This window comes from Brassica napus, chromosome C8 (genome assembly GCF_020379485.1).
Source record: "Brassica napus cultivar Da-Ae chromosome C8, Da-Ae, whole genome shotgun sequence".
Lineage (NCBI taxonomy): Eukaryota > Viridiplantae > Streptophyta > Magnoliopsida > Brassicales > Brassicaceae > Brassica > Brassica napus.
The window spans coordinates 43,505,626-43,528,971 of record NC_063451.1 but is presented as its reverse complement, the minus strand read 5'-3'; the positions used below and the strand labels follow the sequence as shown (position 1 = coordinate 43,528,971).

Sequence of the window (23,346 nt, the reverse complement as noted above, 5' to 3'; positions counted from 1 at the left end):
TGTATCTTTGTTTCCGATGTGGGGTTTGTGGGCCGGCCCATGTTGAGTAAACAAAACTCGCTCAACCCTAACCAAAATTTTTTAGTATTTAGAGAACCAAAACTAAACTCGACCCTAACCAAAATATTTTGGGTATTCGGATATACTCGAATCATATTTATATTTTTAAATATATTAACTGTTTTTAAAATTTAGCATAAAAAGAAATATCCAGAATATATAAGATATTTTGAAGCTGTCTAAAATACTTGAGATATTTTAAAGTTGTCCAAGTATTTAATCGAAAGTAATTTATGTGTTAAGTTTTAGGTATTTTGGTATACATTATATAAATTTATATGTAATATATCATTTTATTTTACGATTTTGAGAAATTTAAGGTTATATGAGTTTAAACTTTTTAAAAATAATTTAAACGGGTTATCTGAATTCGAATCGAATCCAAAATATCTGAACCGAATCCGAACCGAAATTTATAAATAAAACTTAATATTTCAACATATTTTTTTTTTATAAAACACTAAATATGTTTTTTTAATAGATTGTATCATTTGTAATTTGAATGCATGCCCTAAATGATTGTGTGTTGGAGTTTATAAATGATTATATTTACAACTTATTTTGATTAAAAATAAATGATTACAGATTTTGAGTATAAAATTATTTACTCATAAAAAAATAAATGATTATATGTACTAAGATTCTTTCCTTCACTAAATATGTTTGTTTAATAGGTTGTGTGTGTTTTATAATAATGATTATAAAATGATACAATCTATTTTAAACAGAAAGTTGATAATTATGTATATGCTATTAACCTGTTTTTTGAATCACATATTTTTAGTCATAAGTTTTATAAAATAATTTTTATGTTTATATATATCATATATATATATTTGGATATACGCTTCCAACACATACCTACTTTCTATTTTTTTAAAAAATTGATTATATGCTTCCACACAATTCCACTTCCGCGTATCCGTTTCTGTTTCATTAGCGTATCCGTTTCTGTTTCATTATCTCCTTTTAATAAAAAGCATACATAAATAATCTTTCATGACATTCTTTTCTCAAAGTATTTAAACCCGCTTAAAGTCTAGGTTTTAGCTAAAACTCAAACAAAGTCCATACTGAAAATTAAAGAAAACCGCAATTGCATCAAACATCACCAAACCAAAACAAATTACAAGGAAATTTACTTTATTTCAGTTTATTTAAAACCAGAAGAACCAAATCAAAACTATGAAAACAATTAAACAAACCTTGTTGACCACTTCTTTAAATATGTAAAAACCATCTGGCTCAAACTTGAAGGTGAACACCATATTAATTCAACGAGGAGATAACTCAGTGACTGATGCATCGTCGAGAGACCCTGGAAAAGAGTTGCTTGTCCTTGATTGATCTGAATTAAGCGGGTCATTTTGGGGCCTACTCTGGACGAAAAACCCTGGTTGTCGAGGCACTGGTAAAGTCACTGTATTACTAGTGAGCATCATTAAAATGGTTCGCATGGTCGGACGCTCTATATGATCTTCTTGAACACATAAAAGACCGATATGGATACATCGAACCACTTCACTCTTTTGGCAATTATCTAAAATAACAGGATCCACAATGTCTAATGTTGTTCCGTTACTCCAAAGCCTCCAAACCTAGAATATCAATCAATCAGTTCTTGTGACAGTTGCTTATTGCAAGAGAGGTAAATATATAACTTGATTGCCATCAAACTTACATATGTGACCAAGTCATGTGCGCCGTCTTTCTCGTAGAATTTGCTGTTCTTCTTTCCACTTATAATTTCAAGAACTAACACTCCAAAGCTATAGACATCTGATTTCATTGAGAAATGGCCATGCATGGCATATTCAGGAGACATGTAACCGCTACAATCCACAAGAAAACCTTGTTATATTGGCAAAATCATGTTTGAGAAACTTCACTTGCGAGAAGTTAGGACTTACTAGGTACCAACTATTCTGCTTGTGTTCCCTTGGGTTTGATCAATTCCAAAGATCTTCGCCATTCCAAAATCAGCAACTTTTGGATTCATATCCGCATCTAGGAGTACGTTACTCGCCTTAAGGTCACGGTGTATGATTGTGATTCGTGAATCTTGATGAAGATATAGAATCCCCCGAACAATCCCTTCAATGATTGTGTATCGTCGGGACCAGTCCAGCTGGCCTTGCTTTGCAGTGTCTGTGTACACACATCCATGAATTTATTTGTTGAATAATCACATCGATGAATTTAAGTTATGTCTAAAGATTTGCAACGCAAATCATTGAAACAAAGCTGGTAATAAATTCAACTGACCAAAGAGGAAGTAATCAAGGCTTTTGTTGGGCACATACTCGTAGACCAATATCCTTTCTTTTCGGTTTAGAGAAAATCCTAGAAGCCTAACCAAGTTTCTATGCTGAAGCTTTGCAACAACAACAACCTCGTTCATAAACTCTTTGTCACCTTGTCCTGACGATTTTGACAGTTTCTTCGCTGCAACTTCAGTCCCATTCCAAAATGTACCCTATCCGTTTTTCATCAGCATCATCTTGTTATCCAAAATTTATATAGAAAATACACACAACCTCTGGCGCAGTTAAAAAAAAAAATCAAAAGCAACTATATATAGTACCTTGTAAACTTCACCAAATCCACCTTGACCAATCTTATTATTTTCTGAAAAATTATCTGTTGCAGCTTGAATTGTTTTATAATCAAGTTGCAACGACTCTATGGTTGTTATCCCATCTCCTGTTGCACAATGAAAGTCAATATACTAACCATTAAAAAAAAGAACGAACAAATTAATCTAACCCAATGTTAACCATTCGAATATTTACCATCAAAGTCTGGTGCAGTATCAGAAGTCTTCTTTGCTCTCTTTGCAAGGAAGCAATAACAAGCTCCGAGAATTAGAACAACCACTATTATAGGCACAACGACGGATACGACTAACACATTTGAATTCCCGCCTTTCCCTGTGTATTAAATAATGTATCATTTGCTAAAATAAGGATTAAAAAGAATATTGCTAATCTTGAGGACGAAGAAAATAAACAAAGGAAGGGAGTTTACCAAATCGTGGAGGAGATGTTCTAATGGCGGTTTCGTTGTAGAATTTGTTAAGCTCGTACCTTGTATTACAACTAGGCCAGAGAAGTCTTCCTCCGTATCTGTTAAGAGGCATTCCCTTGATGGTGGATCGCAAACAGGTCAAGCAGTCTCGTGTAGTAAGATCAGGAGTGCACTGAGCCAAGACGTACAAAGTCTGGACTGTGGTAAAAATAGCCTGTGTCGTGTTGAACTTTCTAGGACTGTTCGCTGCCTCGAACGCTGCTCGGTTCAACATGGACGACACCTGTTCTTGGAAACGGACTTCTTGGTTCAACGAAATATTATTAACGTTCATCCTGATATGTCTTCCTTCGAGTGTAAGGACAGAGAAAATATTCTTGTGAGAGTATCTAAGGATACACTCCTCGTAGTAGATAACGGCTTCATTCCCATTCGGACACCGTGCTAAGATTTGGTTGACGGCATACGTTACGCAGTTAAGACAAACTTCTGGCGTCATGTCTCCCCGGCAAAGGAAAAGTCCGTAGACCTTGTTGGGGGCTTGTCCTGCCGTTGCGTTTTGGAATTCGGTGGAGTATGCAGCGTTTCGGAGAGAGGACAAGACGGCTTCGCGATTATTGGTGAAGTAAATGCTGTTTCTAGTCGTATTCGGGCAAAACAGGTCTAGGTAAAAAGGGTTTTCAGCAGAAGCTCCATAACTAGTGAGGAAGGAGAAAAGGAAGAGGAAGATGCAAGAGGAGCAAGAAGACATTGTTCAACTTACTTTGGTTTCACAGCATGAAGAGCTCACATTTATAAACTATAGTATAAAGTTTTCTTCACGGCTTTTGACTGTTGATTTGGTTTGTGGTGACCACTATAAAGTTAAATACAAATCAAAGTATAAAGCCCTCCTCCTTTACGGTATATGACTTGAATAGTCTAAACTACGTTAATTTTCCTCGACTTATATGTTACATAATATAACCACATTTCTATCATATACGATGACCACGCTATAGGCATGGTTGGGTCAACTTTAGTCCGGATTCTAGAATAGCCGGCTCAATTTTAATCCGGATGCTAGAACCCATATTTCTCTTTTACCCTTTTTGGAAAACACATTTTTACCGTGACATTAAAAACTCTATAAATTAATATTCAATAAAATAATAAATACAATAAATTAGTAAATTATATCAGTTTTAAGTTAAGCCAGTTCAAAATATAATGTAAATCGACAAAATAATAATAATTTAGTATAAATATATTGTTCCACTAAATTCATTAATTAATAATTTTTATATATACAGTTTATATATAAGTACAATAATATATTGTATTTTTTGTTTTATATCCACAATAAAGTTTATTTCTATTTTTCTTAAAATTTCATAATATTTTAATAATATCTAATAAAGTTATATCTATACGTACATTTAAATTGTATATATGATACATATGTTTTATACATCAAATGTCATAATAAAAATGATAGGAAAGTCGAATTATAATATTCAATGATATGTAAACAATAAAATCAACTTTTTTATTCTACAAAAAAAATATTCTAAAATATAAAATCTAAGAAATTATAAATTGAAAATTCTATAAATTAATAAAATATCACAGTCCCGATATTATTAATTTATAGAGTTTATAATGTATCTCAATCTCATTCCTTTAAAATCATAATTCACACGCTTCCCTCTTTTATTACCATCACATTTTAGTTAGATACTTAAAGTAAAGAAATTAAGACAACTCTCAAAAATACTACTTTCCAAATTTTAAACCAAAAGAAATATTTAAAATGATAATCAGAAGTAAAGTCCTACTAACGAAACACAAACACTCTCAAAATACTACTTTCCAAATTTTAAACCAAAAGAAATATTTAAAATGATAATCAGAAGTCCTAAAAACGAAACACAAACACCCCCCCAAAAAAAAAAATTATTTTGATGTTTAATTTGTGATATTTTCAAAAAGGTTAGTATAATTAAAAAGTAGTGACAATATTTGAAATATAAATTTATTTTACTGTATTTTGAATCGCTGTTTTTTTTTTTGAACAGCGAATCGCTGTTAAAAAACATTATATCCATACCATCTACTTCTTTCATTTCTAATCGGTCCCACCGCATTTCTTCTTTCCGATTCTCAATTGTTTGCCAAACGTCCACTACGTAGTGTATCCATAAGTAATAGAGCAACAATAATTTAACTTACGGTGACATATTCATTGTGTCTTTCCACGGCATGTCCACTACTTAATCCACTACCATTGTCCATAATGTTGGTATTATAGTTTTTCTTAACAATATTGGTACTATAGTTTCCAAGTAATATAGCAACAATGATTTGTTTATGATTGCATGTTTTATCCATTTTTTTTTTTATTTTGTTCATAATTTTATATCCATTTATCATATTCATACGATTAGTTTTAAAAAAAAACAAGAATAAAATGTTATTTAGATTATCTAACCGATGATATGAAAATAATAGTAAGAATAAAGAATAGAAAAACGAAGAGGAACAAAATAATAAGAATATTTATTCTTTATTGTTCCTTCACGGATTTTATAAGAAATAGTTTTATTCTATGATTCTTTAAACTGAAAAGAACAAGAACGAATATTGAAACAAAAAAATATTTATTTATAAATAATGTTAAATTTTAAAAAAAAGAAGAGGAATAAATTATTTTCATTGATTTTTTTGGTCGCCATTTAAATAATTTTTAATTTGGCCACGTGATATGAAAGAAATTCTCCAAGATAAGAATTAGAATTAGTTCATTCATGCTCTTATTGAATCAACAGAATGTCAGTTTTAAAAATTTGAGGGCATAATAAACGGGGGGATTTAAGTGGGTTTTTTAGTGGTGGATCCCATTATTTTTGTAAAAATCGGTTTTTAGAGGTGTGAAATAAAGACCGATCTTGGAAGGGTTTTTGCACTGTTCGCGGACTCCACTGATACGTAGCGGCCCGCGATTGATTCCCTTTCTAATTTTTTTAGATTAAAATAAATAAAAAATAAAAATAATTTCCTAAGAAATCGGTTCACGGTTTCGGCGTTAATGATGGTCTGAACACATGTGAAGTAGTACCTGAAAATGTATAGGTTTATATGAGTATTTATGATAGCTCAAACGACTTTTAATTCATATATATTTCATTGAACTGTGCATCCACCAGGTTCTCCATAGTATATAGGTGTTGTTCATTGTTCACCAGCACCTGATTTCGCTTCAACGTTATAACAAGTTGGACTGTTTGCGAATACTACTAAATCTCTAATTGATGGATTCCTAATTGTTCTTGAAACACGGCCAATATATCTCTTTTTGTTTTTGAGATCCGACAGACAGCCATGTGAAGATCTGGTCCTGCAGACCAAACTTATAGATCCATCACTCTAATAATAAATATGCTAAGAGCATGATTAACCCATAATCATATTTGGGTCTCTTATTCATTATTTTAGTAATTAAAAGTAAATAAGAACCTTAGTTAAGAGCTTTATTGATTTTGGATCTCCAATGGTAGGCTCTTATTTTGAAGTTCTTAAAAAAAAAAAAACATTGTTCCCTTTGTGCTAAACCACTTAATGGCACAGGCTTCATGGACAAGTCTGAGATCACCTTTGCAGCTGCACTCCATTTTCAGAGTGTTGCCTTCTTCACATACGTCTAGGCAGATTCTGCATACCGCTTCTTCTTCTGGAATCTCTTCATCGGTTTCTTCCGTAGGAACGAGAGAGGTTTCATCTGCCAATGAAGGAGTAGTAAACACCATCAGCAGCGTAAGATGCCAACACTCAACAATTCAGATGATAAAACATGTACCTGCATTTGTCTCAGACGAAACATGAGCTTTGTGGTTGTCAAAAGAGCAGAATCAATTGCACAACCAAATGGTGCTCACTCCACAGCTCGTTCTGAAGTGACAACAGGAAAGCAAGATCAACCAGGCAATCCCTCTTTGAGTTTGCAACCACCGTGAGAAAAAACCATGTGATACAGCGCAACACAACATACTCAGCTTCACCTCTAGCCGATATGAAGTAATTCCAATACGCCACTGCCGTTGCTGCATCGGAAACTCAGCAAACTCCACACAATAAGTTTGTTATCTATCTCCTGCAGCACCATCCTTACTGATAATACTCAACAAGGCATCAAAGATCGAATAAGAAACATAATCCATTCCCGTGTTCTTCTCAACATAATGCTTTTCTTCATATTTGTATTTGAAACGCCAAGTCTTGTAATACTTCTCATGTTGTATCTGCTCACTTTCTAAATGTGCCATAAGAACAGCAGCATATCGTTGCACTTCTGTAAGCTTTCAGACCTTCAAATAGTCCATACAAATCCAAGGTTTCTCTCAAACTCTTATATATACATGTATAAACACTAAAGTTCTAAGCTTTTGCTCCCTTATACACTATAAAATATCAAACACTTTTACAAAATATATGAATCTACAAAACAGTGAGATTTGGCATGCAAAGCAAATAAACGTTTTTGATTTTAAGATCAGAACAAGTTATAAGAGAGAAGAGAACCTGGCCATAGTTGAGAATAGGAGAACAAGGGCTGATTGAAATGTCACCATAAAGAACAATCTTCCCTTCTCTGAAACTCTCTCCTTGTTTGCACTTCGCCGCATACATGCAATCTGTCGGAATCAGAGAGAATCCGAGTTCTTCCCATTTCACATTCGCATACTTGTCATCGCCTTTACTGTTTCAACACGAGACATATCAAAGATTCAGGAGATTAGTAATAAAAAGGATTGATTTTTACAATAAAGGTTGATGATTTTGTTATACCTTGTACGAAGAGGTGATGAAGAAGGTTGCACAGATGGAGCCATGGAAGGAGGCAGACATAGACAGAGAGAGAAAGCAGCGAAGTGAAGTATAGAGAGGCTTGGAGTGGTGACGTGCTTACACGTGTCCACTAAGACACGTTTCTTCTGACTCCAGATTAAGCGACGGTTCTTCTTTTAATTTTAATTTTTTCTTTTCTTTTAATTTTAATTATGGTTAAGAACCCTCTAGGATACAGGGTTAATGGTATGAAAAACCTTTAAAATATTTAATGCTTTACTTGAAAATTTGATTAAATCTTACTGACAGCAACAAAAAAGAATGAAATATTATTTGATCGAATCATTTTTCTTTATTGCCATTTGCCATCACACGTTCACAAGACAACATAGAGCAAGTCTCCAAAAACACACACACACACATTCATTCATTTATTAATTCACACGATCCAAGAGAGAGTCTTCCGGATCTCAGACCCGACCCGACCGACACTCTCCCTAAGCGAAACCGGGCAGTGATTCCTAACAGCAGTGAGCTCATAAGGCGACGTATCGGTCGCAAGCCATTGCTCAACTTCAAAGCTCTGCTGCGAGCACTTAGCGTGGACTCCTGCCGTCGTGACCTCCACATAGTTAACATACCACCCGTGGTGGTCGCCGGAGCCGTCGGAAGTCAGATTTAACGAACAGACTGGGCTCGGAAGACACGGTGCTTTCCCACTGAAAATGTCGAGATTACCCCTCTCGTAGTATTTGTAACCTGGTCCCATTAACCCACCCCATGCCTCTAGGTTCCGGATCCCAATGTAGTCTCCGTATTTGTCGTAGATTCTAGCGCTTATGATCGATTCAGTGCCGGCTTTCCAGATCGATCCGGTCCTGAGGTAGAATGTGTAGACACATTCGGCATCATCGTCCTGTAAATTGAAGAAAATGATTTTTAATTTTCATTATATTCAAGAAGACGATTATTTAAACTAGTTGGTATGAACTAGTAATGGCCCTATGGTATCATTATCTAGATTCAATAGGTGGGCATTAAACAAGTTATATATTCTAGTGCTGGTGATGAGATTTAGGGAGCTTACGGCGAATGAGACTGAGGAGAAGGTGGCGATGACGAGGAAGACGGTAAGGAGGAGAACGTCGCAGCGAGCCATTATTGATGATATGAATGTAGGATATGGAGATCTGATCTGTCCGACTATTAACAGATTTGATGCAAATATGTAGAGTTTGAGACTTGAAATGTCAAAGGTAATTATCGTCTGCTTTTTGGAGTAGCGTGTGATGTTGAGATGTGGCGATTTTGGCACGTTGTGATGAGTGAAGAGAGCACGTCGTTAACTCAGATGACAGATCGGCATGAGGTGTGACAGATTAGGAAATATTAATACTTGGGATCTCGTAAATTATTTTATATGAAAAGTAATTAACGAATACGTAATTATTCATTTCATATTTTGGTCAAATATAGTTTCCAATATATGGTGTCTACATCTGTGATCTGTGTATCGCTCCAAAAATCATGATCATGTTTCACGTGGACCGGCGAAAAGATAAATTAGAGCATCTTTATCCCTATTCTTATTTTTATATATATATTTTTTTAAAAATTAAAAACTAATAATCAAGAATTCCACCAAACTAGATGACTCTTAACAAAATTGTGGAACCCACCTCTTACCTCTTAAAAATCCACTTAAAAATGGGGATAAAAATACTCTAAACATTTGTTTAGTTTTAAATAAAATGGCTTATTTGTTAAATAACAAAAAAAAAAAACAAAATTAGTTTTCTAGAGAGATGTTAGAGAGAGATAGGAAAAGAAAAGCGGAGAGAGTGTGTGTTTTTGGTTAGTCAATTTTAAGATTTTTTATGACACTGGGTGCAATTCCCCTAAATAAAAAGTTCGATTGAATACAATAAAACTTTTAAGTTACCATAAAGAGAAGTTGTTCCTTCATATTTTCTCTCATGGACAGCTGCTTATTTCGAGAAATAAAAATAAAAATAAAAATTAAGTGCTTTTGTAGTTTTGTGTTTAGTCAGAAAATGGAAAATTTGGGAAAGTATTGTCAGCGGAGCAGCAACAAGGCCCACAATCATAACTTTGAATGGCCGGAAGCTGCGGTATAAACTCTCTTCTTCTTCTTTTTTAGAACTTGCGCCTAGCAGCCTGGAAATTTTAACCTGGATTCGAAAACCCGAATTGGAACCGATCCAAAAATACTCAATTCGAAATCGAACAAAAAATTTACAAATATCTTTTGAGTCTAAATTTTTTTTATCCGGAAGAACCGGAATCGAAATGAACCGACCCGAATAGATCCGGATCCGAAAAGAACCGATCCGTATATATCCGATCCGATAGGAACCGATTTGTACCCGACTTAAAAACATGTATATCCAAAATTATGATTTTTTGTGTTCTATTTTATGTGTATTATTTTATGATTTAGTTGAAATATATTTTGTTAACAATATTTGTTATTATTTTGTAACATTTTTTAAAATAATATGAAGCTTTAAAATGTAAAATTTAGAGTTTAAAATTTTTTTATTTTAATTATTAATAGTTTCATTTAAGTTTTTTGTAAAATTTTAGATATATATGACAAATATCGACTAAATTTGATGGAATTAGATATATTATGTCATTTTCAGATCCTAAATACCTGAACCCGATCCGGACCCGATATAGACCCAAAAATCACGGATATTTTATGGGTATTTTAGTTATAGATCCGAACCGACCCGGACCATAAAAAACCGACCCGAATCCGAAACGAAAATTTTTAAGTACCTACTGGATCTAAATGTTTAGGACCCGAAAGACCCGGACCCAAAAGAAACCGGCCCGAACCCGACCCGAAGATCCGAACGCCCAGACCTGGTTAACTGTATTTTATTTCCACTTTGAAGTTTTCCTCTCATTTCATATCAAGAAGACAAGAACGTTTTCCTTATTTGTTACCTTACTCATGCATTTCACATGATATTATTGTTTATAAGACTAAAAAAAATCGAATTTCGAATCCATAATTTTTTCCTGTCCTAGTTCAACATTTATAAATTCGATTTTCAAGAATAATAGTTTACCAATAAATACAGTGTAGAAAAACTAACTTCTTTGCACTTCTTGTCGACTATCAACATTTTGGTTGAGTTGTTTGTTTTGTTTGATGGACGTGTAATGTTTCCTATGTTTAATTTGTAAAATGTGAGTTAGCAAAAAAAGAAAAAATTGTAAAATGTGTCACTTCCACACTTCTCATACAAATTAAAAAATTAATTAAAATACATTTATGTTATTATTAGTTACATATATTTAAACATAAATAAAATTATTTGTAAGATCAATATATTTTGTAACTAGATTAAATTGAAAATAAATATAAATATAAATTGCATTGGAATTAACGTTTTTGAGTAATAAGAAAAAAACATGTGAAAATAATATTCTCTGTGAAACAGAATAAGTAGTTTATATATACTACTCGTTTATAAAATATATTACATATACAATGATTAAAAACTAAAGGTTTCAACGTTTTACATGTTCATCACATGTTTGTAATCGTTTGCTAAACCCGCTATGAGACTAGACACTGCCAAAAAGATCAAGAACTAAACAAAAAAACACAACGTATATAAGTCTACTGTAAATTGGAGATGGTTAAATTTAGTCTCATGTATGGTTATGAAAAGAATCGATCTCGTTAGTAACGTCTTAGACCATCTTTAACGCTTCATATTTGTGGTCCTTAACAAGATCCTTAAGCATTAATGTTGATTTAATTAAATGGAAAACAAATAAATGCTAGATAATCGATCCTTAGTGGGTTGATTTGGTGACCGAAAATATCAAGGGTTTTTAAAACACGTGTCAGCTACTCATTTATTTGTATTTTTTTTCTTTTTCTTTTATTTCTTTCTTTCTTGTTTTCGTTCTTGTTTTGTTCTTGTTTTCTCCGCGAGAAGAGACTGATCGAAACCGACGATGGAAACGACGATTCTGTCGGTCCACTCGACGGCTCCTCCGTCTTTGCCGTGATTAGAAGGATCGAAACCCACCACGGACGACGACTCTCTCGGTCCTCAGCGCGGCTCCTCCGTCTTGTCTTGTTTTCTCCGTCGGAAGAAGGGTCTAAAATCCATCACAATCGACGCCTCTCTCGTTCCTCACCGCGACTCCTCCGTCTTGTCTCCTCACCGCGACTCCTTTGACTCCTCCGTCTTGTCTCCTCACGAAGACTCCTCACCGTGACTCCTCTGACTCCTCCGTCTTGTCTCCTCACCGCGACTCCTCTTACTCCTCCGTCTTGTCTCCTAACCGCGACTCCTCTGACTTGTCTCCGTTAGAAGATGGATCGAAACCCACCACAATCGACTACTCTCTCGGAGCCCACCGCATCTGCTCTGTCGGTTCTCGTCTTCTCCGAGTGAAGAATGGTTCAAACCCATGACTTCCCGTGTATGTACTAACTTTCTCACTTCATTCTTGTGTTTTCAGTTTAATTGTTAGCTAGCAAACTGGTTTAGACTATCATATTGTTTGATCTTAAGTTGATTGTCTTGTTAATTATGACAGGGAGTTTGAGCTCTGGACATGAGGTCCTCCGACTGAAGTCACAACCGGAAGGAGGTTCAGTGCAAACTGTGGGTGAGGTATGTGTGCAAAAATCGACTTTAATTTCTTGCTTGCGACTGATGAATGCTTGTTAGAGTTAGGATGAATGCTTGGGTTAGTGGTTAGTAGGTAGAGTGATGAATGCTTGCCACAAGTGGTTAGTTTAATGAATGCTTTGTGATGAATGCTTGTTTTAGTGTTGTAATAGGATGTGGTTAGGTAATAAATATGGTAGTTACATGTCTTCTCAGCTCAAATCTTCTCTTGAGAAAGAGTAAAGACAATTACTCTCCCGTATCTAACCGCATCTTCTCTTTTCATCTATAAATCTTTTGTTCTATCTTTTCATATTCCAACAAAAGCTTCTGCTCTTTCTTTTCATATTCCAACAAAAGCTTCTGCTCTTTCTTTTCATATTCTTTTTTCTTCCTTCTCTCTGCTCTTCCGTATTACAATATGGATCACACGAATTTTGTTGACCTTCTGACCAGTCAACAAGATAGTGTCATTCCTCAATCGTTTCCTTGGGAGAGCTCATCACAAGTCCCTGTCTTCAGCACTCAATGTACAGAAACTTCAAGTTTCTGTGAAGAGTCATCTACACAGCGCAAAGAAAGAAAGAAATGGACTCCTTCTGATGATCTTGTGCTCATAAGCGCCTGGTTAAACACCAGTAAGGATCCTGTCGTGAGCAATGAGCAGAAAGCAGGCACATTCTGGAACCGCATTGCAGCCTACTATGCAGCTAGTCCGAAGGTGGAAAGTGGAGATAAGCGAGGAGCTCTTCAATGCAAGCAAAGGTGGCAGAAGATCAACGATCTTGTCTGCAAGTTCTGTGGTTCCTATGCGGCTGCGACAAGACAGAAAACAAGTGGTCAGAGTGAGAGTGATGTTGTGAAACTCGCACATGAAATTTTCTTCAATGATCAGAAGATTAAATTCAACCTTCACCATGCTTGGGAGGAGCTCCGCTATGACCAGAAATGGTGTGAGCATGCTAGTAGTAAGCTTGGTGGAAGCGCTAAGAAGAGAAAATGCGAGGATGGAGCAGAAACAGAAAGCTCTCAAGCTACTATCAATGTCGATGATCTACCTACCAAACGGCCTGCTGGTGTTAAGGCTGCGAAAGCAGCTTCTGCAAAGAAACCAATAGTAGATAAGGAGGCTGATGAGAAGTTTGGCAAGTTGTGCTCAATTAAAGAGAAAGACCTTGTCTTGACAGAGAGAGTTTCCAAAATGAGACTGCTTGACAGTCTCATTACAAAAAAAGAACCACTTTCTGAAAAAGAAGAAGCACTGAAGAGTAAGCTTCTTACAGAGATGCTGGATGCTCCATAATATGATGGTCCTGTCGCATGTTTAAATGTTTCTTAATGGGATGTTTCGGTTTGATGCTTTTGTTTCATGTTTCATATTTCTTGTTTCTGTTTCATGTATCGGTTTGATGTTCTGTTGTATGTGCTTCATGTATCAGTTTCTGTTTGATGTTTATGTATCTGTCTGTTTGCGATTTCATGTATCAGTTTCATGTATCAGTTCTCTTGACCACTTCTTGTTTCCATTTACGATTGCATCTCTTTCTGTATGTTTTTGTTTGATGCTTCTGTCTGATTGTATACAGAGAGTCAAGAGAAGTCACAAGATTGCAGAGAGAAGTCACAAGATTGCAGAGAGAAGTCCCGAGATGTTTGGTTAAACATGTCACGGGAAGACACAATGCCACTAGAGAAGTCACGAGATTACAGTTGTGATATGTCTGTTTGTGGACTTTATGTTTGTCTGTATGTAACTTTAAGTCACGAGATTTTTATGTTGCTTATGCAGATTTATATATATAATTTATATGTCACGAAACTTTATGCTTCTCTCCTTCTCTATATAAAGTATTGAGACATGAAGTATTTTTTTCACCAACAAGTTTCATCTGATCACCGACTCTTTTTCTCGCACCAAAACACTCTCTTTCTCTTCACCATCACACTCTCCTCACCAAAACTATTCACATGGCATCTTCATCCCATAATACGTTTGATGTAGAAGATGGTGAAAGTTTTGATCAATATTTTGATCGGTATGTTGATCAATATTTTGATCAAACTTTCGATAGTTTAGCCATTAATCATGGTGATCAAGAAGTCCAAAAAAAAAAGAGAAAAAAACGAGTTCACATCGAAAGGAACCGTGAAGAAGGCAATGTACGTTTATGGGAAGATTATTTCAGTGAAACCCCAACATATCCTTCTAATCTATTCCGACGGCGATTCAGAATGAACAAACCATTGTTCATGCGTATTATTGATCGACTCTCCAATGAAGTTGAATTCTTTCGACAAAAGGAAGATGCTCTCGGCCGGCTTAGTCTCTCTCCACTTCAAAAGTGTACAGCAGCCATTCGTGTCTTGGCATACGGTAACGCCGCTGATGCTGTTGACGAATACCTCCGACTCGGTGAAACAACTACTCGTTCATGTGTGGAACATTTTGTCGAAGAAATAATAAATTTATTCGGTGAAGAGTACCTAAGAAGACCAACACCGGCTGATCTTCAACGTCTACTTGAAGTTGGTGAGTTCCGTGGATTTCCCGGTATGATAGGAAGTATCGATTGTATGCATTGGGAGTGGAAGAATTGTCCCACCGCTTGGAAAGGGCAATATTCACGTGGTTCCGGAAAACCCACAATTGTTTTAGAAGCGGTTGCTTCTTTTGATCTCTGGATATGGCATGCGTTTTTTGGACCGCCAGGTACTTTAAATGATATCAATGTTCTTGACCGCTCACCTGTTTTTGATGATATAATACAAGGTCACGCTCCGGCAGTCACTTACTATGTCAATGGAAGGGAGTATCATTTGGCTTACTATCTCACCGACGGTATTTATCCGAAATGGGCTACTTTTATCCAATCAATTCGGGAGCCACAAGGGCCGAAAGCGGTTTTATTTGCTAAACACCAAGAAGCTATCCGAAAAGATGTCGAGCGTGCTTTTGGAGTCTTGCAAGCTCGCTTTGCAATTGTTAAAAACCCGGCACTTTTTTGGGACAAAGGCAAAATTGGGAATATTATGAGAGCATGTATCATACTCCATAATATGATAGTGGAAGATGAACGAGATGGATATACTCTGTCTAATCTTTCGGAGTTCCAACACGGAGACGACCCCGGAAGTTCACATGTCGATCTCGATTTTCAAACGGATATCCCTTCAAATATCGCCAATATGATGGGTGCTCGAAGTAGAATTCGTGATCAACATAAGCATCAACAACTGAAAGCGGATTTGGTTGAACATATATGGCATAAATTTGGACATAATGAAGACATCAACTGAGTTCGGAAGTTTGTTTTCGAATTATTCTCGATTATTGTACTAATCTATATTTTCATGTTTTTTTTAAATCTATGTTTTAAATGTTATCTTTTAATATATTTTATTTAATAAATAAATTTTATTAAAAAAAATTATTAATTTTTTTAAGAACCTCGAATTAAGAAACCTCCATTGGACCGCTAAAAATGGAAGTTTCTTAACAGAGATCCTTAACCCCACTTAAGGTTTAATTTATTATTAAAATTTTCTTAAGGATCTCAAAAAGGGTTTTAGGGTTAAAGATGGCCTTATATCACCATCAAACTATAGTATATAATAACAGAAAAAAGGAAAACTGAAGGTGAGTTGTCATACTCGAAATAGCAAAAGCTCCTCCAAGCCAACGAAAAGTTTGAGTAATGCAACAACAACCACTTACTTTTCCCATGCAAACCCTAATTTTCGCATCCTCTCTCATTTCTCTCTCTTTCATCCTCCCTCTAAGCCAATCTCCACCGCACATTCTGTAACTCCCACCTTTCTCCGATGGAGGGGCCACGGCTTCCTCCTTCCGCCACCTTCCATGAAACCGACGATGACAAACCCGACGATCCTCTTCCCACCTGGCACCGTCCAACCTCGAGTCTCTCCGCATTGCCATCCCAAGATCATCCACCACACCATTGGCGTAATCATTCTCTTAATCTCTCCCCGATCCTGGACACACCTTCCCGGTCTCTTCCTCCTCCGGATTCAATCCCTGAGCTAGAGACCTACGTTGTCCAGGTACCAAGAGATCAAATCTATTGGACTCCTCCTCCGGAACACGCAAAGTACGTCGAGAAACTCCGTAATAACCCGGAGAAAAACAAAAAGAATGGGTGTTCTAAACGTCTTATGTGGTTCTTTATAATCTTGATCGCTTTTGGATTCATCCTCGGTGCCATCACTCTCATCCTTCATCTCGTTTTCAACCCCGCTCTTCCCGTTTTCGCGGTCGAGAAATTAAATCTAAAACCAAGTAGTTTCGAGGTCACGTTGAGAGCAGAGAATCCCACGTCCAACATGGGGGTAAGCTATGTGATGAAACCAAACGGTGTCGTTTGGTTAACGTACAAGAACAAGAGACTAGGACGCGGGAAATTCCCAAAGATGTTCCAGGCCGCGTCTGGATCCGACAAGGTCAATGTGAAGCTCGATGGATCGACCAAGAACGCGGTTATGCCGCCTCGGGGATCGAAACAAGCGGTGAGTTTGGTGCTGAAGATGGAGCTAAAGGCGGATTATGAAGCAGGACCGGTGAAGAAGAACAAGGAAGTGGTGGTGACTTGTGATGTTAAGGTTAAAGGGTTATTAGATGCAAAGAAGGTGGAGATTGTGTCGGAGAATTGTGAGAGTGAGTTTAAGGACTGACACTCTCTATATTTTTTTTTCTTATATATATAACGTGATTATGTCGTTAGATTTACAGTGTGCTTAAATAATTTATTACTTTCGATATAATGCTCAATTGTTCTTTTATTTCCTTGGGCAAATGTCTTTGTTTTTAGTCAATATTCTTGAGCAACAAAAAAGAAAAAGAACAAGAAAGACACAACAGACAGAGCGTCTGTTTTGAAGATTGTGGTGATGGATAAACAAACAAACACTAAACAAGATTATTATAACACACCTTTAACGAATTCTTGAGGCAAACTGGGCCTTCTCTAGTTTTCTTGCACGAGAACATTGTTTTGAAGCAATCCCTTTGTCAGTACTGCTAAATCTATGCATTCCATTGTATAATAAGTTTTGCATTACAACACCATATTCAGGGGTGGATGTAGAGGAAAATTTTGTGTGGGGGAGGCAGAATTAAAATTGTATAAAGAATTCGAGATAAAATTACTAAAACTAAAGGAGCACATTTTAAACTATATAGGATTAAACAAATACATAACTTAGATTATCTGACACATAGATTATTAATTAAAAAAAAATTAAGTTAAATAAAAAAATAGCTACAAAAAATAAAAACGCTAATTTTAACAACGCTAACGCTTTCAGCTAAATCATAAACCCTAAATCTTAAATTCTAAACTTTATACCCTAAATTCTAAACCCAAATCGAAACCCCTAAACACAAACCCTATACCCTAAACCATAATCCTAGACCCTAAACCCAAATTATATATCCTAAACCTAAAAACTAGACTATAAACCTAAACTCTATACTCTAAACCCAAGTCCTAGACCCAAACTGTAAACCTTAAACCCAAATTATATACCATAAACCCAAAATCTTAACCATAAGTCCAAACGGTAAATCCTAAACCCAAACCGTAAATCCTAAACCCAAAACCTATACCCTAAACCCAAATCCTAGACCTAAAACCCATAAACCCTAAACCCAAACCCCAAACTTAGATGCTATAGGGTTTGGGTTAAGGTTTACGGTTTAGGTTTAGGGTCTAAGACTTAGGTTTAGGGTATAGGATTTAGGTTATTTTTGGGTTTAAGGTATATAATTTGGGTTTAGGGTCTAAGACTAGGGTTTATGGTATAGGGTTCGGGTTTAAGGATTTGGATTTGGGTTTAGAATTTAGGGTATAGGGTTTAGAATTTAAGATTTAGGATTTAAGATTTCGCTGGAAGTGTTAGCGTCGTTAAAATTAGCGTTTTTATTTTTTTGTAGCTATTTTTTATTTAATTTAATATTTTTTAATTAATAATCTATGTGTCATTTTGATTGATCATAAATGGTAGAGTGAATTTAAATGTTCAAACCTTACGAGGTGAATCTAAGTTTTGTTCTTAAACAAATAATTTTATTAAATCTGGACACGCATGTACGACATTAATATGGCAATTGATGTTACATTTTTATAATTCTTCATGATTAATTGTATTATATTATGTTTATATTATATATATTTATTACTATCAAGTTAATTAATTTGATTTGTCAAAATTAAAGTGATTTAGTTTTAAATTTAATTAGTCTCACCAGTGATTTGGCCATGAGCTAGTGAAACATTTGGGGCAGCTGCCCCCTGTTACACTACAAGAAAACATATTTTTTACTAGGGCAGTATTCGTTGTAAATTCGTCGTAAACGGGGTGTTACGACGAATTAACGTCGAAAGACGTTTTGTTGTTAAACGTTCGTCGTAACGGAGGTTTCGTCGTAAACGACTCGTTACATTTACGACGAAATATATTCCTCGTAAAGCGCAGGGAAATGATTCGTCGTAAACGCCACGTAAGACTTCGTCGTAAAGCCCACGTAATTGTTTCGATGTAAAGCACACGTAAATACTTTCGTTGTAAATCACTCGTAAACATTTCGATGTAAAATCCTCGTAAATATTTCGATGTTAATCACTCGTAAACATTCGATGTAAACTCCATGTAATGTTTACGAGGAGTTTACATCGTTTCTTATTATATTATTATTAATTAATATATAATAGATTTTAATTTATATTTAATATTCAGAATTTAAAATAATTTAAATTTTAAAACAAAATATGAAATTGGAAAACATATTTTTAAAAAGTCATACAATAATATTTAAATTCATAATACAAACAGAAAAAAAAAACTACATATTGTCGAAGTAGTTGGTGGGGTCACTACAAGAAAACATCAAGGATTCTGAGGGAAAAAATCGTCGGAATTTCGTCGGAATATCGTTATTCCGACGCAATTCCGACGAAATACGTCGTCGGAAATAATTCCTCGGAATTTCTTTTTTCCTCTGAAATCCCTCGGAATTTTCCGACGGAATTCCGAGGAAATAAATTTCCGAGGAAATTCCGAGGATCCCTTGTTTGTCGGAAAAGTCCTCGGAATATACCGAGGTAGAACTTCGTCGGGATAATTCCTCGGAAGTTCATCGATTGATGCGTGTTTGGACATATATACATCGATCGATAGGAGTATACCGACGGACTTTTTCCTCGGTTTATTCCGAGGAACTATTCCCTCGGTATATTCCGAGGGATCCGTTCCTCGGAATTTTCCGAGGGAGTTGTCCCTCGGAAAATTCCGAGGGAAATGTCCCTCGCTATATTTTTTAAAAAAAACGGATCGATCGATGCGTTTTTGTTCAAAAACGCATCGATCGATGTAGTGAAAAATATAATTAATTTCCTCGAAATGTAAAAAATATTAATTTTTTTGAAAAAATAAAATTTCTGAAATTTAAATTCGAAAATATGAAATTAAAAGTAAAATTGAAATCATACTAATTAATATTCAAAGTTTCACAAATAAAAATAAAACATTCCGAGATTGGGGAAAAAAAAACTACGGGTCTGGCACGTCCGGGAACACCTCGTTCGGGTACATCCTCTGCATCATCTCCATCATTTGCTGGTTCAGCCTCCTCTGTGCCTCATAGCCCGCCTGTTGAGCCGCCATCTGGGTCTCCAACAAAGATATTCGATCATCTTTGTCCTTCAACTGAGCCGTAAGTACTTCTGGATCAACAAAGGGCGGTGGTGCAGAAGAAGGAGGAACCGACCGGGTGCGACGACCCAAACCGAACAAACGTCCCTTCTTCTTTGGAACCGACTGAATAGAAAAAAGCCAAATTTAGAAATTTAAACCAAGAAATAAATGAATTGAACTTTAAAAAAAAAGAACTTACGGATTCAACGATTTCGTTGATTCGAAACCGGGACAAGTTGGTCGAAGCCGTCGAAGCGTCATCCTCGGTTTGAAGCTGAGACACTTCGTCTACCACCTGAGTTTGGACCAGGTCGACCACGTCCCTCACAAGACCGTCATCAATCTGGCCGGTCTTCTTGTTGGTATACGCCCTCCTCATTAGGGCGAGATCATCGACCGGCTCGCCATCATTTTCTTCCGCCTTGAAAAAAAACATAAAATTAAAGAAACATTAGAAATTAGAAGAAATGCACAATAAATTTAAATTCTGAAACTCAAATAATTGAAGAAAAAGCGGTTGAACTTACCATGCGATCTCCGAGAGTGGCAATAGATTGAGCACCCAAGTTATGCTTGTAGATGCCCTTCCCTTTACGGTCGCTCCTGCGGTTGGTGGAGTTGGTGGAAGAAGTTTCTTTCGTCTCCTCCTTATCCCAATGCGCACACAACTCCTTCCAGACCGTATCGTTCATCGACTTTGGGACCTTTTAATTAAAAAAAAAAGAAAAAGTTTAATAAATTAAAAAATAGTTTAATAAATTAAAAAATTGTTTAATAAATTAAATCGAACCTTATTGATTTCCCACTTCTTCTTCCACTCGTGGATCTGCTTCCCATAGTTGTCCATTACTTTATGGACGAAGTGGTGATAGATAAAGAGCGTCTCATCGGAATTCCAGTTGAACTCTTGCTGAAAAAAAAACACAATTAGTAGAAAATTTATATTAAAGATTAAAAATATAAGTAAAAAATTAGAATACTTACCGCAAACTGACGAAACCACAGAACCTGCTTGTCGGTTGGGAAGTGAGTGAAAGTCGGATGTCCACTGTCGAGGGCCGAGTACATCATACGGTTGATCCATGCGCTGATCCCGTTCCCGGATCGGTTGAACCTTATTAAAAGAACAAACGGTTAATAATGAATCCAAATTTAAAGAAAAAAAAATGTTTAATTACCATGTTTGACCCCGTCCATGTGGATACGGAGTGAGATACGGAAGATGGTCACGACCGGGCTGTTGAACCAACTCCGCAACCCTCATCACTCCCGGAGGACCCGGAGGAACAGGAGCGGATGCAGCAGCGGGAGCGAGAGGAGCATGAGCGGGTGCAGCAGAGGGAGATGTATGGTTGGAGCTGTGGGGCGAAGGGGAATCCTGAAAATGGCTGGAATCCCGAGACTGGCTCCCCGTACCACCACGACCACGACGCTGTCGAGGCCGGGTCTGATCATCATGAGACCTGTAAATTAAAAAATATATATTTAATAAATACAGAAATATATAAATTAATTTTTTTTATTAAAAAAAAATCCCAAATAATTTAATCACAGAAAAAGATTTATATATATTAAATTTTTTTAATAAATATATAAAAATAGTTCTAATAAACAAAAATAGTTTTAATAAATAAAAATTGTTTAATAATTAAAATGTTTTGTAAAATCCAAAAAATCGAATTTATATAGAAATTTTTTTTTGTAAAATCCAAAAAATCGAATTTATATAGAAAAATCGTTTTGTAAAATACAAAAATCGATTTTATATACAAAAATTGATTTTATAAATACAAAAAATAAAAAAATTATAAAAAAATTCTAAATCAATTCAACAAAACAAATTATTCAACCAAATCACAATTCTAAACCTATTATACAACCAAATCACAATCCTAACCAATCACCCTAACAAAAATCTATCAAAACTACACAAAAACCTAACAAATAGAACCTAAGAGAGTGGGATAGGGTCCTTACATGATTTGTGTAAGAGAAGAGGGAGATCGCCGGAGATATCGTCGGATTTCAGGGGGAAATCGCCGGAGAGAAAGAGAGGAGTCGCGCAGAGGAAGAAGAGAGAAATGGGGAAGAAGAAGGGGCTCGTGGTTATAAAACCTAGGGTCCGACGGACATTATCCGTCGGAATTCCGTCGGAATTCTAATTTCAATTTTCGCGAAATATTTGCCCGGTAAAATGAAAATATTCCGAGGAAATTCCGACAGATAGTAAAATATCCGTCGGAATTTCCTCGGAATATTCCGAGGAAATACCGAGGAACTAGTGTTTGGGGTTTCAAAACATCAATTTTTTTTGCCGTATTTCATTTCTTATACAATTGTAATGCATACCATTGAGGATTCTTTGTATACATGAGCATAAACCATGAAATAACAAATTTCAAAACTAATTGAAAGTATTCCCTTTACCGTTCGTTAAAAGGTATAAGTGTTTCTCTTATGTTGCGAGATTTCGTTCATACAATCGGAAAAGTGTTAATTATACGGTAAGGAACAAATTTTTGACTTCATAATGAACGTAAGACACTTAATAAGGGTTATATAGGTGTTATTCAAACGGCAAAACGTTGTTTTCGGTTTAAAAACCCTATTTCCTCGGAATTTCCTCGGATTATTCCGAGGGAACTCCGACGAAACCCTCTTCTTCCTCGAAATTTCCTCGGAATATTCCGAGGAAATTCCGACGAACTAGTGTTTGGGGTTTCAAAACGTAATTTTTTTTAAAAAAACGCATCGATCGATGCGTTTTTGAACAAAAACAAATCGATCGATTACTAAGATGGCCCGGGCCGTAAGATTGTGATCGATCGATGAGAGTATCCCATCGATCTATCGACAATCTGAATTGTTCCTCGGAATTTCCTCGGAAAATCTTGTATGTTTTTTTAAAAATGCATCGATCGATGCGTTATAGAACAAAAACGCATCGATCGATTACTAGGATGGACCGGGCCGTAAGATTGTGATCGATCGATGAGATTAACCCATCGATCTATCGACAATCTGAATTGTTCCTCGGAATTTCATCGGAAAATCTTGT

The 23,346-nt window shown here is 35.8% G+C and overlaps 4 protein-coding genes and 1 long non-coding RNA gene across 5 annotated transcripts; 2 read left to right on the top strand and 3 right to left on the bottom strand.

Moving 5' to 3' along the window:
- Positions 1-1,334: 1,334 nt before the first annotated feature.
- On the bottom strand, positions 1,335-4,287 carry LOC106365190 (cysteine-rich receptor-like protein kinase 15). Its single transcript, XM_048767007.1, has 7 exons — positions 3,088-4,287; positions 2,853-2,990; positions 2,645-2,763; positions 2,326-2,536; positions 1,971-2,208; positions 1,742-1,892; positions 1,335-1,658 (listed from the first exon to the last, which is right to left on the bottom strand). The coding sequence occupies exons 1-7, from the start codon at positions 3,836-3,838 to the stop codon at positions 1,335-1,337; spliced, it is 1,932 nt and encodes a 643-aa protein (XP_048622964.1). The 5' UTR covers positions 3,839-4,287.
- A 2,067-nt stretch (positions 4,288-6,354) lies between these two features.
- LOC125591241 lies at positions 6,355-8,000 on the bottom strand. Its single transcript, XR_007327207.1, has 4 exons — positions 7,912-8,000; positions 7,645-7,822; positions 6,923-7,430; positions 6,355-6,844 (listed from the first exon to the last, which is right to left on the bottom strand). It is a non-coding gene; the product is annotated as an uncharacterized LOC125591241 (long non-coding RNA).
- Positions 8,001-8,243: 243 nt separating this feature from the next.
- On the bottom strand, positions 8,244-9,350 carry LOC106416198 (PLAT domain-containing protein 2-like). The gene is made up of 2 exons (XM_013857037.3): positions 8,999-9,350; positions 8,244-8,827 (listed from the first exon to the last, which is right to left on the bottom strand). Exons 1-2 carry the CDS (start codon positions 9,068-9,070, stop codon positions 8,351-8,353), a joined length of 549 nt encoding a protein of 182 aa, XP_013712491.2. The 5' UTR covers positions 9,071-9,350; the 3' UTR covers positions 8,244-8,350.
- A 2,928-nt stretch (positions 9,351-12,278) lies between these two features.
- Positions 12,279-13,881, top strand: LOC125592026 (glutathione S-transferase T3-like). Its single transcript, XM_048767006.1, has 3 exons — positions 12,279-12,355; positions 12,543-12,581; positions 13,035-13,881. Exons 1-3 carry the CDS (start codon positions 12,279-12,281, stop codon positions 13,879-13,881), a joined length of 963 nt encoding a protein of 320 aa, XP_048622963.1.
- Positions 13,882-16,282: 2,401 nt separating this feature from the next.
- LOC106413478 (NDR1/HIN1-like protein 13) lies at positions 16,283-17,530 on the top strand. The gene has a single exon (XM_048765063.1). The coding sequence runs from the start codon at positions 16,401-16,403 to the stop codon at positions 17,265-17,267; it is 867 nt and encodes a 288-aa protein (XP_048621020.1). The 5' UTR covers positions 16,283-16,400; the 3' UTR covers positions 17,268-17,530.
- Positions 17,531-23,346: the final 5,816 nt, after the last annotated feature.